This window comes from Ambystoma mexicanum, chromosome 7q (genome assembly GCF_040938575.1).
Source record: "Ambystoma mexicanum isolate Mex_15411 chromosome 7q, UKY_AmexF1_1, whole genome shotgun sequence".
Taxonomy (NCBI): Eukaryota; Metazoa; Chordata; class Amphibia; order Caudata; family Ambystomatidae; genus Ambystoma; species Ambystoma mexicanum.
The window spans coordinates 758,643,558-758,663,438 of NC_090941.1; the positions used below are offsets into that span (position 1 = coordinate 758,643,558).

Genomic DNA, 19,881 nt, shown 5'->3' on the forward strand with positions numbered 1-19,881 from the left:
TGCTGTCAAGGATTTCACTTCCGTAAGAAGAAACCCTGATCTCTTTAATTCGTCTGTTGTTTGACGGGGCAAATCTTGGATTGCAGTTGCATAAATATGTAGAATGGCTTTAGCCTTCTTGTCCATGTGATAGGGCTCAATCCTCTTAAAGTCTTCAGATTTCAGTTTTTTTAGACCAGTTATCGACGCTGTCATTTTCAAGACCGTTCTTCGATTCAGAATCATGTATTTGTCGTGAGAGGAGATTTGCTCTATTTTAAACAGGCGAGTATCTTGGCTTCTAGGATTGGCCCGTTCTCTGTGTTTTTCTGACTTGTCATACCTGAGGCGACGAGGACTCGGCGATCTGAAAGGGTTAATCCGTTCAGGGTGCCTGGATGGATGTTTAGATGGATTTGTCCCTAGAGCTGGAGGAGAAACCGTGTCTGGCAGCTTGAGGGCCGAAGGACCCATCTGGGATTGCAAGTTAGATGCTGACCTTGAAGAGAAAATAGTAGGTGTCGCAGATTCTTCGTTCTTTTTGGTTTTTGGAAGCTGTACTCGATGGAAAGGTGTAGAGGGTGAAGAAGTGGAACTCAAGTCCAATCCAGCGTGAGCAACCACAGGAGACTGAGTGTTAGATCAGTTATGTCAAATGTCTTAGGCGATCTCACGTCAGGAGTTGGAGCCACTTTATTGAGCTCAGATACCAAAGCACTGAGGTCAGATTCGTTAGTTGATAGCTCGTCCTGGTCTTGTCCCACACAGTCTTTTTTAGCCAGTTTCAATGTTCTTTTTTCCCTTGTCATCTGTGAGTTCTGGTTAATATTTTTTGTTGGCTTAGCAGCAGTAATAGCTGTAGGCGCAGTTAGAGAGGCCACTGGTTTTGCTTTGCTTTGAAATATTGGAGCAATTCTATCATGATGTGTGACCACAGAGGTCTGTGTCGATGTAGAAACAACAGCAATGGTGCATCTGCTTGAGCAGGTGCACAAAACTGGTGTGGGGAGATTAGAGCCTGACCCAGGCTTGTTTGTATCCAGGATGTCATGTTTTGGATCTGTTGCCGAGATGTATCCTTCCAAGAATGAAAGTTTGGCTTGGATGTTGGCTAAAATTGCTGTATGATCTCTTGAAGTATCACTTAGTGTTTCATAGAGTTTACAAAAGGGTGCCATGCCTATCGTTATTGCCGACATAATCGTTGTCAAGTCTTTCCTGGCGTTCGGAGGGTCTTTGTGGACTGGTGAGGGAGGGGCGTTTAGCCTCGTTGTTTTCCCAAAGGTATCTCTTGTCTCCACCAGTCCAGGATTAGCTATTGAATGGCGACGTCTCGCTGCCTGTTCTTGCGATGATGAGGCATCTGCAGGTGTATTTAGGTGAGCCTTCGTCCAGAGGTCTGTACTCAAGCGTTTATGGATCGGGTAAGATTTGGGTTGTAAAAGCTCCAGAATGTCTGATACCCCGTTTTGAGTTTGCCTGGTCTGCAGAGATGGAGTTAGGGGAATGGTCCTGGCCTCGATGAGTGATAATGTTGGAGACATCACCACTGGACTTAAAGGAGAACTGTACCCTGGGCCTAAGCACGAGTCAGGTGGGTGAGTTGGAGTAGTAGAAACTAGATCTGAAGCTGAAGTAGGGACAGTTGGCCTAGCCATGCCCTGGGAATCCACAGGATGTTTTAGGACTGGCAACCCAGGGGGAAGGCTGGCCTCGGAGACAGGAATTGTTTTTCTACATTTAGAAGCTGGAGGAATTGGTTCCAGAGATTCCAAAATTTCTGCATCTGACAGTTCCAAAACGTTCGCTTGGTTTCTTATAACTTGGTGTTTGAAGAATTTGAATAAGGCGTTTGACAACACCGGGGTAGGAAGACTCTTAATTCCTGCGGCTCTTTTTTGGGGTCCTAATGTGGTATCAATCAGCTTCGGCAGTCTGCTGTACTTTCCTTTGCTAGCTGGTTGCGGAAATTGTGAGTTGGATACCATCGGCCGTTTCTTGCTGCTGCCTTTTGTGATGGGGTCAGTTAAAGGTAGCTTTCCTTTGTTTTTGTGGACCAGTTTTTTCCAATTAGGATGTAATTTAGATTTTAAGTTTGTGTTTGGAGAAAGTCCAGAAAGACTGTCGGCGTCGTGATCTAGAGCGTCCTCAGAAGTACCAGATACATGGACGTTCAAAATTGGCAGAGGTGGCTGACTAGAATCAATCTGATGGTCATCTGCAAATGATGGCACATGATCTCGTGTTAAGCACCCTTCATTGGGATTAACAGTTAAGTCTTGCGGAGCTGTGTGCAACATAGCAGTAACAATCCAAGGGGTGGCTGTAGGCGGGTTGAGGGCCCGCAAGTCACCCAGGGTGGACGAAGTCACGGGCTTTGTCGTGGACGGATCATCAGACAGAAGCAATGGCTCAAGAGGACTTGCCAAACGTTGGGCTGAGCAGAGTGGTAGGCCATCAGATGGTAGATGGTGGGGGGGCCGTACAGGGCCATTTGCCTGGGTCGCCACCCTCAGGTCGTCTGGCGGGCATCCTTCGATCCCCGCACAGAACGGAACCCTCGCCAAGGCGGAAACGGGGTGGATGGCGTTGGGCAATGGGCCTGAGGTCCCCTCTACAAACTGATCAGCGGGTGTCGAGAGGGCTGGAAAGTCATAGCCCGAGACAGTAGATGGTAAAGGCTGTGTCACTTTTGAGCGAGCAATAGATGTCGTGCAGGGTAGAATGCCCTGCGGCACAGTGCCGAGGATCGCTGGATTCCCCCGGGAGGCCGGCCGAGCCGGAGAGGGATGAAGTAGATGGCATTACTTGCAAGTTAGCGCCTTCAAAAACTGCAGGCAAAGTAGACGGTGACGGTTGCAGCACAGATGGATTTGAAAGTGTAATCAAAGGCAGTAGTGAACTCGCCTTCCTGCAAGACGCCTTGTTTTTTGTGTGACTTCTTAATGAACGAAGCTCCGAGTCATCCTCCATTGGTACCAAAGCGGGAGTGGGGATAAGATAGGAAAACCTGGGAAAGGGAGGAAGGGGGAGAAAAGGGGAGGGAAGGAAGGGGAGAGAAAAACCAGGAGGAGTGGGAGAAGTAAAGGCTTAGATACAGACTTTGGAAACAAAATGAAAGAGGAGCGGGGGAGAAGTAACGAAAAGGTGGGGAGGGGAGGGAGGGGAAAGGAATCTCGAGCGGTCTTGGTACAAGTCCCAAAAAGGCGGTTTTGGAAGTTCGTCAACGGAGACGGCGTTAGCTGGAAATAATACAGGCCGTCAGCTTACGGAGAGTCACTCAAGGAGAAGCAAACCAACTTCAAACCAAGTTCAAAAAAAGGGCCAAGGGACGGAGGTGAAGAAATTACCTCGTGGGGCAGGAAGTCCTCAGAATCTTGGGTGGGTCCAAGTCCAGCCCCCAGCCCCCAGCCTCAGCAGTCAGCGTCCAGCGTCCCGCAGTCCTGGCGCGGACTGGAGCAGACTGGAACTCTGCCCGGGGCTCCGCGCGGAAGTAGGGTTTTTATGGGCAGTTGAGCTTGTTTTTCCCAGGTCAGGAAATGCGGAGGAAACACCAAACACGTCCTCACGCGATGCGAGCAGGGGCAGACTGGAACTCTGCCCGGAACTCCGTGTGCGCTCCGCGCGGAAGTAGGGTTTTTATGGGCAGTTGAGCTTGTTTTTCCCAGGTCAGGAAATGCGGAGGAAACACCAAACACGTCCTCACGCGATGCGAGCAGGAGCAGACTGGAACTCTGCCCGGAACTACCAAGGAGCTATAGAAAGCTTCTAAAGATGTTGAGTCAATGTTCTCTCAGATCAAGTTGGATTCAAGAATGGGTGGAATTGCACTGTAGATCAGAGTGGAATTCAAATTATAGTCGAACATATAACAAGATCAGACTTTTTCGTTTGGTTCTGTAGGAGTATGTAACACAAGTGACACTTACGTTTTTTATAAAAAGTACACATCTTTAATTTAATGACAAACATTTAAAATGTTAAATATTTATGTAAAAAACAAACATCACCCAAAGTGACACTCTTTTTGCATCACCATCAACACTAACGGCGTTATACCAGTACACAATTAATGAGTATGCCTATTAACACTATGAGTGTGACATAAAATACCACATAATTGAATTAAATCAGGTATGTGTCAAAAACTGCCCAACCTGTCTCGTCCTGCCACAATTATTGCCACAATTTACAGGAGCTTCCTCAGGGAATGGTGGCATATGGAAACAGTTGCACTAACCTTTTCATTTGGTACAGTGGATCTTGATAAAACATTTCAAATGTAACAAAACATCCTCTAGGTTTGAGGAGGTTTGAGGAGTATGATTCAGTGGTCGCTTTGCTATTACAGCGCTTTGAAGACCATAATCAGCACAGTTTATACCATATACGTGCCTTACTTGTTTGTAGGTGTGATTGTGTAAAGAGCCTCTAGATTTAAAGAGTGGATTCCAGTAATCTTCCTGTGGTTCTTGCCTTCGGTTGACCATAAACAGCACACTTCTCTCGATATTGGAGCATATTATGTCAGTATCAGTCTTACTAGGTGAAGGACCCCGGAAGTTTAGTCGCATTCAAGCTTTTCAGATCTTAAATGTCTTTGCTTCGTCCTCGTGTAGTCAGCTTTAATCTGTTCTACCTCTGACTCACCGGCTGTTCATCTGATCCTCCTTCTACTATTCGTGAGAGTGCAATCAAACTCTTTCAATTCAACCATATTCATATTGCCCCAAAATAATGTCAGGGAGACCGGAACGTGATCACTTTTTGGACATGTTACTTCCTCTAGTAATGTGCTGCTTTCCCAATTTACAACATCAAGAAAAATATAATCTATGTGGTTAATTTGGGATCCACTTCTAAAAGTTGTCATTGCTGGACTGTCACCAGATAAGCGACTAGTGCATACCCACATACCTGCTCAAGAAATAACAAAGAGACTGCATTGGGATAAGTACATTTAGGTGCAGGGCAGTATAACTCTGGTTTCCCCCAACAATTATCCTCTTCATTAATTAAAATTAATATTAAGAAGAGACTTAATATGTGCATTAAAATCACCCATCACTATTTTCTGAGTAAGGGTTAGCTTGCTATCCATTATGCCATAATTGTCCAATCTCCCCCAATATAGAGGTTACATCACTAGATTTGCCAGTTCGTAAGTAACGGTTGAACAATAGCATATTCCTAAGAGGAAAGCAAAACTTAAGGCACATCAAGTCTCTGGATGAAGTCTTTACTATATCAATGCTTATGTTCAATTTACTGAAATGTAGTTTGTCCTTTGTCTATTAGTCGCCAATGAGATATCTGTTTCTAATCCAAGATGTAGCTCCCCTTCCACACAGTTCGCGAACAAGAAAGTGTTTGCAGAGCAAATCAAACTAATTTATAGATGAATCAATTTCCTCCAGTAGTACATGTTTGACAGATGTTTGTTGTGCATTATCTTTACTTGTGTAACTTGCATAACTCTTTACCAGTATTGCATTTAGGACTCCTTCAATCAGATCTGCACTGCTAAGAGCCGCTATTGTTGTCTTAACACTTAGAGGCCTGTTCACTCTGAACTCGGAGGCAGAAAATCCAGCCGAAATTGCCCAACCCTGTAAGCAGTTTCGGGCCTCTCTGCCAGATTCTTCGGATCCAGCGTATGAAGAGATGTCATGCACTGCAATCCAAGAGGACACCGGTTTACTGCACCTGTCCGCGTTTCATGTTACTATTCCATATGGGCCTCCACATTGTGCACATGGCGGAGAGAGTAAAACCAGCTACCGCTACTACCATGGTAGCCGGCATTAAAATACATCTCTAAGGAAAGTGCCTATAATAATCAGGTGCAAAATATGCAAGTACAATACCTAGGGATCAAGCCTCCCTTCAGGCAGTAGGGTACTGGTCTGATCCCACAGAAAGGTTTAAGGATTGCCAACATTATGCAAAAAAACCTGTATGTAAACTCTGGTTTTATGTTTGTTCAAGGGGTCCCGCACTGTGCATGAACTTCTTTAAGAATATGCCCTTTTCTGTGTTCGTTCATCATGTCCACATCCACTGGAATATAGCGGTTTACAATTTGTCAACCTCATGCATCTTGTAATATTACAGACGAGTAAATGATATTCGAAAGGATTGTGTCCTCCGACGTATTCCTTATCTTTGATGTCACCCATTCCAGCTTACTGGAATGGGTAACACCAAAGATAAGGAATACGTCGGAGGAACACCCCATCGAAAGAACGTTACCAGGTAAGAAAGTAACTTGTTCGTCTGCTCTCGTCGCAAACTGTGTCCTCTCTGCTGAAGAGATTTGGCTATTGATTAAGGTTCTTTTTTTGTTAAGATTGTGATGGATTTCAAGCATCCCGATGGCCGTATTGCTGCAGTTATGTTACCTCGCCGTAGCTTGCTGGTGATGACTGGAGAATCTAGATACTTATGGTCACACGGGTAAGCACTCTTACTTCCTTTCCTGCTGAGAAACAGTACTTCTTTGAATTTGTGTTTGCGTCTTCTCTTCACTCAACCTACTAGGTTATTGGTTACTGTAAAGAGACGTGATAACATATATTTGCAGGTCGTCCATTTGCCTTTTGAAAGAAACACATCACCTGCTGTGCTTCATGAACATTGCCATGTGGCTGCAGGCTCTTACGAAGAATAACATAAATTGGGCTTTGTGTCTCAAACAGTGACTTCTTGTTATAATTATAATTGTTCTTTTATAACGCACTTAATACCTGAGATTGGTTTCTAAGCATGGGATCAGGATTCAAACCTTTGTTGCGCCGCGTTGTCTTGCTTCCAAGACAAACACGTTGCCCCTGAGCTATCCTCCCACATACTGTGATGATATTGACTATTCCAGGAGTTGCGCAGTTCAAACTGTGAGAGCAAAAACATATAGCATAAATCGTTTTTCCTTGTTACTTTACAGGGAGTATACGTTTATTAGCCTGGCATTGTTGTTTAGTAGACACATAAATGCACAGGCCAGTTTCTATGGCATACAAACCAGCCAGGTGTGGTGCACTTCCTAGTGTATGCCCTACATCCTCCAAGTCTTAGAGAATGCCCGTGAACCTATGATGGTGAGAGCAAAGCAATTCTCCAAGTGAAGTATTCAAGTGCCTCTAATGTGGCTTTATTTCCTGTGACTGACTCGGCACTTGTAGAACGATGCCTCCTCGAGGGGAATGCCCCTATCCTAGCCAACATGACCCATCTCTCTGCCGTATGCATGACGCATGTGGCGTTGGTCGAGCACTCTATTAATCCTGGCGATAATGCAAAGTTTATCAGTTGTCTTAATGAATAATTCCCCTCTCAGAAGGCTTTCGGAAAATACTTCTGTGCTGAACATGCCCATAAATATCTCCGTGCGTGCAAAATATAGGAGACCTAGGCTCTCAATTTTACATGTAAATTGTTCCAACTATAGTATGGTGAAGTCTTCATTGTTTTTACAACAAGCATGCAAGTATTATACTTTATTTATTGCAAAACAATACCAGCTTTTAAAAACTGAAAACATTTTGAGCACTTTGAAGCTTTATCTTGCGTGCACAAGTTGCAACGGACGTTAGGCATGATTATGTTCATCCGAGGTTTGCAGCCTTTCCTGTCATCAGCTGACCTGATATTATTTGTGCACACCTTAATCTGGACTTGCCTGGGCTATGGCAGTGCGTGGTATGAAAAGCCACCTCCCTGCCTCACACAGAATCTGCAGCCGATGTGGAATGCTGCTGCTAGAATTCTCCAACATGGTGTGTGCTTCAAGCATATTGCCTACACCCTGCACATTCTCCACTGGCTTTCCGGTTTGTTCCTTGTGGAGTACAAGCACGTGAAGGCATGCCCCCTGTACACTCACGCCAGAAAAAATACAACCCGCTATGGGAAAAAGGCCAAGGGGATAACTAAATCACACAAAATATAAGGATGCAAGCTAAGACCTCTGTTGCTCGAAACCATTCTGCTCAAAAGTAGTATAAGCAGAAGCTTATAAGGCATCACATCGTCATCACTGTACAGTAAAAGCCCAATTGGCTGGTTGGTGAGACCCTATGCATGGGCCTTCTCTATATGACATGTCAGGCTGTGATTGGTTCCAGTCTCGTCCGTCCATCTTCCATCACAGACCTTCTGGACATGTCCATCTGCCCTCCAATACGTCTTCCATAAAGAGAGGTTCTTATCTCGCAAGAGGAAGGCTGAGTTCTTTATCCAGAGGTTAAGACAATCAGCCTTCACGCAAGGTTTCTGACAGGCTGAGATACAAAGATTGGCACCTCCCGGATGACGTAATGGAGATTTTGCTTTCGGCCAGAAAGCCAGCAACAAAACCTTTGTACCGCTGCCGTTGCAATGAGTTCAGCAGCTGGTGCAGTGATAAGAATGTGGATCCCTTTCTATGTGGCACACCTATGGTGCTTTCCTTTTTGTTACATTTGACAAATCTGGGGCTCCAGATTGGAACAATTAAGGGTTACCTAGCGGTGCTTTCTATTTTCAAGCGCTCTTCAGCGGAGGATTCATATTTTAAGATCCCTCTGATTGTTACATTTCTAAAAGGCCTTACTAATGTATTTCCACCCATTGCATTCAATGTACCTGTATGAGATCTCAATCTGGTGTTAAGATTTTTAACATGCATTCCTTTTGAGCCTTTACACTAATGCCCAATAAGACCATTGACATTAAAAACGTTTTTGCGTATTGCAATAACTTCAGCCTGCAGGCCCTCTCCTGTAAGTCTCCAGATACAGTTTTCCATAAGGACAAGGTTATTCTTTTTTTTTTCAAAGTTATTTTTTTATTGAAATCTTGGGCCACATAAAATAGATCACAATATGTAGACCATTAATATAGCGTAACAACTAGTTAATGTCTTTGTGCCGAAATTTCATTTTAACTGATTAACAATACATCTGTTGCTCTTACACTCTTTATCACATTCCTGTAAACAGGTTAAGAAATTTTATCATGAACTGGGATTGCAAGCAATTCAAAAGCAAGGCGAAGGGGAAGAAAGAGAGGTAAAAAGAAAGAGAAAGAAAAAAAAAATAATTTTCATAGCATCTTCGGTACTTTTGTCTAAATCATACACATCAGAATCATTGTCATGGATTCAACAGGTACTTCACAAGTCTCGGTTGAAAAAACATGTGCTCCTTTTCAGCAACATAGTCTAGGAATGGGCCCCACATGTGCATAAACTTAGGGATCTTCCTTTCGATCGTGGCTGTCAGTTTTTCCATTGCAATTCGCAAACTTTCACCCACCAATATGCAATGTGTGGACCCTCCACGTCTTTCCAAAAGCGGGCTCGCGTGAGCCGAGTGGCCATAAGTAGTTGAGAGATTAGTTCAGCTCTGGGGCCCGACAATGGTTCCATCCTCGGGGACATACCCCAGCAACAGTGTTTATGGGTCCATTTGAAGCAATGTCCAACAAATCTCCTTGATTTTAGATCTTATCTCCAGCCAGAATGATTGTATAATCGGGCAATGCCACCATAGGTGTCCCAGATCGCCTCTCTCACCACACCCGTGCCAGCATGTGTCTGGAAAATCTGGGTTCATTGCATGTAGTTTAAGTGGAGATAAATACCAGCGATAGCATAGTTTGAGAGCCCCCTCCGTAATTGCAGTGCATCATGAGGTCTTGTGGGCTCTACCCCATATCTTTTGCCAAGAGTCTATTCTTAGGGTGAAACCTTCTTTCTTACCTAAGGTAGTCTCCGACTTCCATTTTTTCGAAAAAGATAACTTTAACAACTTTCTATCTACCTCGACCTCGTCCTCCGGGAAAGAAGGAGAAGAGATTGCATAGACTGGACCCAAAAAGGGCTCTTAGTTTTTACATATCCAGAATGGCTAAATTTTGCCAAAAGTACCAATTATTCATTAGCTATACTGGCCCAAGGTTGGGTCTAGCTGTTACTAAACAAACCATATCCAGATGGATCATCCTGGCTATTGGTGAATGCTTCAGATTAGCGGGCAAGTGCCGCCCGGAAGGCCTAAGAGCGCATTCCACAAGGGGCATGGCAACCTCTGCCACTCTTCAAAGAGGTGTCCCAATCAATGATAATTGTTCAGCAGATTCATCCTCCAGTCCGGGAGGGCAATTTGCAAAAGCGGTCCTTCATTCAGTCCATGATTAGATCAAAATGTAATTAGTACTCCCACCTCCAAATTATTACGGCTTTGGGAATCAATCATAAGATGAGGAACACGTGGGAGGACACAATCCATTCCAAGAACAAGATACTTACCCCTGTAACGCTCTTTTGATTGGATGTTCCTCCCACGTATTCCTCATCGCCCCTCCCAGCCTACCCCACCGTACAATTTACGTGTTATTACACTTTGCGCTTTCTGTGAGTCTACAGTCTATGGTACGCCTGGTAATTCCTCTTCAGGAGGGGGAAAACAGAACTAAAGCCAACAGGCGCTGTGTGCGCTATTTATAGTGATGGTGACATCGAACAGAGGCCCTCGAGGAACATCGACTCGATGAGACGGTACACAGCACCCCCTGTTGAAAAAAGAATTCCCAAGCAGCTGAAACTGGAGAGATAAATATCATTAGATGAGGAATATGTGGGAGGAACATCCAATCGAAAATAACGTTACCAGGGGAAACGTGTTATTCTTTTGGCAGATACCAACAATCCTTGCAGATCATGGGACAGTATGGTGCCTGCTACTAACTCTGTGGACACAACACAGTGGAAAATGAAATCAGTTGGCACTCTCCAACAGGCTTTGGTAATTTTCAGCACTGCTTGCACAAGCACTGTTATGCCCTAGATCAGGCTTGTCCAACCCTGGGCCTTTAGGACCGGATCCTTGTCGGGATTTCAGGATACCCTCATTAATATTCATGAGATAAATTTGCATACGACGATTCTAAATGCATGCACATTTTTCCTCATGACTATTAATGAGAGATATCCTAAAAACCTGTCAGGATTCTGGCTCTCAGGGCCAGAGTTGGACAACCCTGCCCTAGATGAACATATCTGTGTCAACTGGAATGCACGGCACCACCACATCACGTGCCATGGCGTGTATTACGAGCATCACCCTCATTGAGCACATGCCTGGCATGGCGCTTACAATGCTGTTGTCCGTGAATAAGATCGTCATGTTCAACTTGCTGAGCAGATCCCTGCCGAGCAAGTTGGCAGGAGAGCTCTCAGAATACAGTAGGGGAGTGCATACTACCCTTGCTTCCACCTTTACATCTAAATCTTTTGTATATGGAACAGTTAAAATAGCCCCAGAGAATCCCTGCATGTTGAGAGTTTTGCCAGATAGTCACTTTTACTAATGCATGATTTCTCAGCGCCTGAATCTACCATGAAGATCAATTGTGTGTTTCCTATCTCTGCCCCCACCAAGGGTTCCTCGTCTGGGCTGAGGGTCATTGACAGGACTGGACCCGCAAGTGCTCTCTGTGGGCTGTCCTATCAGGATAGGTGCCTGTCCCCGGGAATGAGAAAGGGTTTCCCCCCACCACTCTAGCGCCTTGGAACAGGGCCACTGTGTCATTGGGCACGCTGCCGAAGGTGTTTGCGTTGCCTGCCTGCTGGAAGTTGTTGTGAGGCGGGTAATGTTGCCTCGCCAATTGGGTGTGTCGCAGCGGGGGAGGGCCTGGGATCTGCAGGGGCAACTGAGTGTAAGCTTGGTGCATCTCATATGGAATTGAGGTCATTCTGGGAGTCGGTCCTTGAGGGGCTTCTTGGGGAGGGGCACCATAGTTCTATTGGCCATAACTATATCCCCCACTTCCTATAGTTCCAGCATTGCCCCATTCCTCCTCTGGGTCCCATTACTTCAAACTCCCCTCCCCTTGATCCTCTGAACCCACCTCGGCCTCGCTGTTGTCCTCCTTGCCACTGCGGCCCAGAGTATTGCGGGTTTCCGCCCCACTGTGCTTGTCCTCCTTCAGCCCACACTGCGGCTATTCTGGCATTTGTAAAGCTAGGGGCATATCCCCCCTCCTCTTTCTGTGTTGGTATCAGTCCCGACGCCACCATAGCTACTTTAGCTAATTTGTTTTGTACCAGTTTCGCTTCCTCTGCCTATCGCCTTTGAAGCGTTTCCTTTTCGCGCTCTTTCATTCTTCTACAATTTTGCACTATTGTGCTCTGAATTTCAAGCCACCCCTTTGTCTCGACCCCCACAATGTTGTCTTACGCCTTTTGCACCTCTTTGGGCAGGTCTTGTTTTACTAAAAAATAGAAAGATGATTTTTTACTTTTTGACTGCATCAAAATAAGATTGCAAAGGGTTATCAATGCTTTTGTAACCTTTATAGCTGACCAAAACCGTGATCATAAATTTGGGGCAATGTAGTAAAAAAAAATGTTACACTCACCTGGTATTGTGGAAATAGAACCCTGAGCTATCTAGGTTACTCCTTTTCCTGCGTGCCGTCTAATAGCTTCATCAAAAACTGTTTAAGGATAAAGGCTATTGATGCTTCTAAGCAACTGAGAGTCATTGAGCATAAATATGGGAGTTACTCCATGTGTGCGTGTAGAAAATTCTACTGTAGGAAAGTTATTCCACGACTCTCTTACGGTTTGGAGTTTATTCCCAATGAATTAACAACCTACTTAAAAATACTCTAAGGGATTCTATGGGGAAAAGTATTGTTTTTTATGCCAAAATGTATTCCCATGGAAACCATTCGATACAAGCTAGGTTTGCTCTCACTGAAAAGCTGCATGAATTAGAAAAAAGCTGCATTGTTTAGAAAATGTTTAATTAGCGGCAAATAATCCATGTATCACAAACTCGGAAATGATAATTCAGGAATATTAATGCTCCAGTTGAAAGCTGAAGTTGATTGTATATTAGCAAACTTAGGTTTTTCTCTGAGAGTGTTGATTCTTAATCCTATGAAAGTAAAAATGCTGTTAAAAACATTTGATTGGGTGGAGAATAATGCATTGATTCTGAATTCTAAATTGTATTCACAAATTGTATCGTTTTGGAAATGGTACCCTGAACCAGAAGCCTATATGTTAAAATATCCTTCCTGCTTGTTTAGAAATACTATCATGTGTTTTAGATGCAATGTTCTAAATACACAAGAAATATGCAATATTCGCCTATTGTCATCTGTGGTTCATAAGTACTGTAGACATTGTCAGATTGTAGGTGAAAAATGGACTTTGCCCCATCTTTTATTAACTTGTCCAAAATTATTGTCAAAAAGGATTGAATATTTCGCTCAATTTGTTAATGACATTTCGCAAGTGCAAGTGCATAGGGAATTGTTGTGGTATGAAATGTTGCACGGTAAATCAGTTGCATTGAAAATAAGAATTGGCGCTTTTTTAAAGAATATCTGTAATCTGGAATAGAATGTAAATGTACTGTATCAAAACAAAGAAGTTGTTGTTGGTAAGAAATTTTAAATTGTGAGATGTAAAAGTTTTCTTTTTTTTCTCTTAATTTTATATGTCTGTAATTCTGCCCCCACACCCAATACCACAACACTCCCGCCCCCATCCCCCACACTCAATACCCCAAAGCCCACACCCAATACCCCAACACCCCCTCCCCCACTACCCCCACAACACCTTCACAACTACTCCTTCCCCACAGGCACTTGTGAGTTGTCCTATTCATGCCCCCTTTTTGGAGGATGGGGGTGAGCCTCTGGGCGGCGAACAAGTCGCTGTGAGCGACGCACAGGGCTCGTTTGAGCCAAACTGGCCGGCGTAGTGCTGGAGGATGGGCCAGGTTGGGGGGTTGTGGTGACGTTGCGTTGTTCCGTTATAGTGGTTGGCAACTGGGTGATGGCCTGGGCCATGGCAGACATCACTGCATTTCCCTCACACACACACCTGGCCATGCAGTACACGACTCTGCTCACCATCCTTGCAGTGTCTTGCAGGACATCCTGCATGGTCTGGCATGTCTGTTGTGCATCTGACACGTACTGTGTGACCACGATCTGAATTGCCTGCTGCTGATGTTCCATGCACGAGAGTTGCCCTTCGATGTCCCTGATGTGGTGGAGACCTGGTTCTGGCAGGGGAGGTGGGCTCAGAGGACTTGCGGGACTGAACGCAGCGTTGTCACTATGGGTGTCGGGACCACTGGCCTCCACTGCGCAGTGTTTACCTGAGCCATCGACAGGTGTGCCATGTGTGCTAGACTGCCTGGGTGGCGTTGATTCTACCTCCTCCTGCTGGCTGTGCCTGGGGAGTCTGCCTCCACCTGCTGGATGTGGCCTGGGGAGTCTGCCTCCTCCTCCTTACTGTGCAATGCTTGATCGCTCTGCACAGCAGAATGTGCCTCCTCCTGCTCGCTGGCCACGGGGGATTATGGCTGCTGTGCCCCAGATGATGATGACTGCCGGGGGGCCTTGCTGGCAGAAGTGGATGTTTGCCGGGGGGCCTTGCTGGCAGAAGTGGATGTTTACCGGGGGCCATGCTGGCAGATGTTGATGGTGGCTGCTCGGGGTGCTGGCCAGCCTGTGTTTCCTGTTGGTGGGGGACAGTGCCGTGGATGGTGTGGCGCACTTCTCTCTTGCTGTGGAGGTAGACGGCTCCTGGCTGGAGGCAGTGTCTTCACCGCAGTGGCGACATGCAGCCGCTGTCCGGGATGTTGTGGCATGTTCACCCTCGCTGTCAGATCCTGTGCCTGTGGGGGACAGTGAGGCAGGGCATTAGTTATGGGTGTGCATCTATCTGACATACATCAATGCTAGTACATTCCGAGTCATGCGCATTGTTTTGGACATGTTGGAGGGCCTGGAATGGTGCACACAAGAATGTGGGGGGATGCAGTGTCGGAGCATCCTTCTGGTGCAGACATGTTGTGCACAGTGTCTGTTGGGTGGGGTACAGGTGTCTGGTGGTTTGGGTGTTGTGGCAATGGCAGAGGCGCTGTGTGCCATGTGGTGTTTCATTGTGGAATTGATGTGCTCCCGTTCTGTATATTGATGAATTGATGTTTACTCTGCGTGTATGGACATGGCGGGTGTGACAGATGTTTAACTGGTGCTGGTGATGTATGCATCGTGCCATGAGGTGACACAGTGGTGACGGTGGCTGTTGTACACTGATGTGTGTGTGTGTGTGTGCATGCAGATGGTACTTGTGTTTGCAATACAGGAGTCATGTGGGGTGTGTCAGTGGGGTTTGTTCATTGTGTTCGTGGCGGGTACATAGTAGTTGTGTGTGAGGTGGCTTTTGGTGGGTGCAAATGCAGAAGGAATCTGGTGCCACCTACTTTGCATTTGGACTTCGCCATTGGCGTTGGGGTTGAAGGTGTGTGGTGTGACTTTGGGATTATGGTAAGGGACACTCGCCGTCATCATCCGATGTTGCCACTCCCATCTGTGCATTTCCTACCCCCTCAATACCCTCTATGTGCATGACGGTGCTGCAGGTCTCCTCCTAGGATGTGAGTTTGACGGGGGATGCCTCCTGTGGCCAGCACCTGGCTGTGCTCTGCAGCAAGGAGGTTGCCGACCCGCAGACGTACATCGTCCCAGCACTTGTGGCAATCGCGGACAGTCCGGGGTGTTGTCCCCACTGCCGGCAGATGTGGGCCACTTCCAGATGGATGCACACCCATAACTAATGCCCTGCCTCACTGTCCCCCACAGGCACAGAATGTGACAATGAGGGCGAACATGCCACAACACCCTTGACAGCAGCTGCACATCGTCACTGTGGCAAAGACACCGCCTCCAGCCAGGAGCAGGCCACTTCCTCCCATATGGCCTTTTTGTGTAGTTGGGATGGCCGCCGCAGGTCAGCGCAGAAGACGACATCGGCATACTCGACAAGTGTGTCCGCCAACATGTTTAGCTCTTGCTCTGTGAAATGTGGTTTCCGACGACATACGGTACCTTGCCTGGATAACATGATGGTCTACTTTGTTGCTGTCTACTCAGTTGCCCTGTTGGACTGCTGCAGACTGAGGATTGCAATGGATTGTGTTTTTCAAGATGGCCGCCGGTGCATTTCCCGTTCCGGCGCAATGTCATTGTTTCCGGTGCCGGTATTTCGGCAATGTCAGTGCCGTTGACTGTGGCATAGTGGATGCCGGTATCGGAGGTTTGGGGGCCATTACCGGCATACCGGTGCTACCGTTTCTGGCATGCTGGAATGCGTATGCAAGCTGACTCGGAATCTACCGTAGATTCCGGCAGCAGTTCTACACTGACACAGTAGCACCGGCATGCCAGTAATTTACTTTTTTTACCAGCAAAGTCGTAATGAGGCCCATTTAGATGACATACTAATCTATTCCCAGAAATCAGAGGAACACAGAGAGCATGTCAAAAGCGTATTAAAACGACTACGGGATAACCATCATTTGGCAAAACCTGAAACATGCCAGTTTCATTGCACCTCCATTCAATATTTGGGGTTTGTAATGGATACCAGGAAAATCTCTACAATCACTTCATGGCCACAACCCATCTCTGTAAAACGAATACAGTCGTTTCTTTGACTAGCCAACGTTTACAGGAAATTCATTCCCAACTTTTCATTCATTATATTACCCTCATCTACTAAAGAAAAACATCCCCTTTGTTTGGTGTTCAGAGCAAGATATGGCATTTCGAAATCTAAAGAAACAGTTCATAGAAGCTTCAATTCTCTGTCAGCTGGATACTTCTAGGCACTTTATTGTAGAATCTGACGCATCTAAGGCAGCCATAGGGGCAGTTTTGAAACAGACCCAAGAAGACGGCGAGGAACATCCTGTGGCATATTGTCTAGTACCCTGTCTCATAGCGAAAGGCATTACTCAGTTCTGGGGAAATAATTGTTGCCATCAGACAGGCATTTTTGGATTGGCGACAATTGTTGGGATCAACCTACCCTGTGATGGTTCGAACTGATAATCGAAACCTACAAGTCTTGAAATCTGTGGAATGTGGGCTTATTTACTCAATATCAATTTAACCTTTCCTATGTTCCTGGATCCCAAAATCTTCTTGTTGATGCCTTGTCTAGGCGACCCAATTACATGGACAATATGCCGGTGCAGTACGCTATGATTTTGCAGAAAACAGTCTTTTTTCTCTCATATGGATCGATTTTTGTATCTGCTACATAAAGACACTGTACTATCTCAAGAATGGCAAAACCTGTCCCAATCTAATCCCTGGAAACTAGAAAAGAAGGACAGATATTTGTTCAAGAATGAACATCTTTATTTGCCTTCGACTGCCACCCAGGAAGCCCCTCTCCCGATGCGTCATGGCTCCTTACCTGCTAGACATCAGGGTATCATGGCATCTCTAAAAACCCTAAAGAGACAATTTTGGTGGCCTGCCATGCTGCACTTCGTGAAAGAACATGTGTGTTCATGTGGGGTGTGTGCTCAAACCAAAACAGCTGGAAACAAACCCATAGGACTGCTACACCAACCCTTTCTCCCTTACAAGCATTGGAAGGTGATAGCTACTGATTTCATTGTGGCCTCTAGAGGCTGAACAACCATAATGGTCACTATTGACACCTTTTCGAGAATGGCCCATTTTAAACCATTGGCTAAGTTGCCCTCCGCAGCCAAAATGGTAAGTTTTTCTTACAGAGATTTTTCGGTTACATGGCTTGCCCTCCTCCATCATGTCTGGTCGTGGCAGTCAATAAGTCTCAAGATTCTGGTCACATCTTTGCCGATTACTGGGAATAAAGAGAGCTCTGTCTTCTGGCTGTCCTCCCCAGATCAATGGAATCACTGAAAGCGTCAATCATACTCTCGAACATTTTCTTCTGTGTTTTTCTACTCAAGTGAACAATGACTGGGTGTCTTTGTTACCAGCAGCAGAGTTTGCCTATAACAATATCATCCACTCCTCTTTGAAAACGAGCCCCTTCTATTGTTGCTACGGATTTATCCTTCAGTGTTTCCTTCCATCGTGCAAGTTCGCTGTGATGTTCCTTCCTTGGATCAGTGCGTAACCAATCTCACCTCTGTGCATAAACAATCCCTTAAACAACTGGAACAAGCCAGAGACTCAATCAAGAAATGCTGCTAGGAAAAGGAAGGAAAGTCCTACGTACTGTGTCAGAGATCTGGTATGGCTTTCCTCTAGATATCTTCCTTGCCATCTTTGCCCCACTAAACTATCTCCTTAATATTATGGCCCTTTCAAAATTATCAAGAAGTTAAACCCTGTTGCCTTTTTCCTAGTTCTACCTCAGTCACGGAAAAGGATACATCCAGTGTTTCACGTATCCCTTTTGAAGACCTACGTTTCATCGAAGTCCAAGGCTCGTGCTCCGCCACCAGTGTTCTCCAAGGATCATCAACTGGAGTTTGTGGTCTCAAGGATCTGTGATTCCCGATATCATAGCGGACACCTACAATATCTAGTGGAATGGAAATGTTATCCACCTAGCGAACGTTCCTGGGAACCAGTTACCTTTATCCGTGCTCCTGTCCTCCTTCAACGCTTTCATTGCTTACACCCAGGCAAACCTGGTGGTTCAGGAATTTGGGGAGGGCATACTGTAATGTGCTTCAGGCCCTGGGCATTGTGGTCATCATGGAGAATGGCGCCACGCCTGACCAGTGGCTTTCCTTTTCCCAACATGGTACCGCCCGGTTCCACAGGGAAGCGGTTGGTGCGCTCTAGTCCTTTTACCAACCAGGACAGCTTCTGGCAGTTATGCAATAAACAATACCGACAGGCACTGTATCTCGCGTCTCAATGCACGATAATCTTGTTACAGGGCTCAACGCTTTGTGAGTAGATTACACTTTCCTTGGCCCTTGTTCCTCCTCTTTTTTTCCTGGGTTCCAGTGTTTTCCTTGTGCTATCATTTTCTTCAGCCTTCCTGGGTTGTTGCTTTGTTTTTTACTGGACCCCTCCTTGCATTCCTTTGACAAATATGGCATCACACACCAGATTGTAGATCAGATCAACTGAAAAAAAAAAAATGTGGTTTATGCGATAATTTGCCAATGTCAAGAAGTTTACATAGGTAGCACAATTAGACAACTAAGAATAAGAATAAGAGAACACCTACCAAGTATTGGAAGTCAGAATATAAACTTTCCACTGGCCCAACACTGGCAAAAGAATCACCAGTTAAATGACAAAAGAATGCTGAGGTTCGTAGGTCTGAAGCGAGTACTATTAGGACCAAGAGGTGGAGACCAGGAAATGAAGCTCAGACAAGAAGAAGCAACATTAATATGCAAATTTCGTTCAGTAGAGAGGGGCCTGAACTCTGACAACGAAATGGCCTCTTTCTTGTGACTTGATGACATGTATTACAAATGGCAATGTATGGTATGGGGTGTTGGGAGATCCCCCAAGGGGCAACAGCGAGCATGAGTGTGTAGGTTTAATGACCTCCACAGATTTTTTCTGTGAAGTACAAACTGGCACCCTTTCTTGCCACGCTTTACTCATTTAAACACTATATGCAAATTTAGTACAATTATCACTCTATCAGAAGTCAAATATAGTAAATTTAAATCTAGCTAATAAAGTTTCAATAAGAACGATACTAGAAAGATTATACCAGTACACAACACATATCACTACATTGCTTAAAACATGGCCGCCAAATTTGTAAACAAAGGTTAATGAGAATAATCGATCACATGACACGGCGTGACTCTGTCTCAGGTATCATTTTTATTTTAATTTTTAAGCTCGATCAGGTCTCAACATTATACAGCGAATACACTGATGTGAGGCAAACACAAAAACACGACTAATTGACAATACATACTTTTACATACTAACTAGGAACTGAGCCCAAAGTATGGCCGCCGCTAAAGAAACAGGAAGTTGGATCAGGTTGCTAAGCAACAGCTGTATGTATAGAACAGAAACTGGCAGGGACGCGGAGCGAACTAGGACATATTCGTACGAGAACAA

General features: G+C 45.4%; 1 protein-coding gene across 2 annotated transcripts in view; it reads left to right on the forward strand.

Moving 5' to 3' along the window:
* ALKBH8 (alkB homolog 8, tRNA methyltransferase) overlaps positions 1–19,881 on the forward strand; it is a 1,077,261-nt gene that overhangs the window by 591,229 nt on the left and 466,151 nt on the right. For both annotated transcript variants that reach the window (XM_069640672.1, XM_069640671.1), the window contains exon 8: positions 6,329–6,435. In XM_069640672.1, the coding sequence (XP_069496773.1) occupies positions 6,329–6,435 (107 nt within the window). The remainder of the gene's footprint in view (positions 1–6,328; positions 6,436–19,881) is intronic.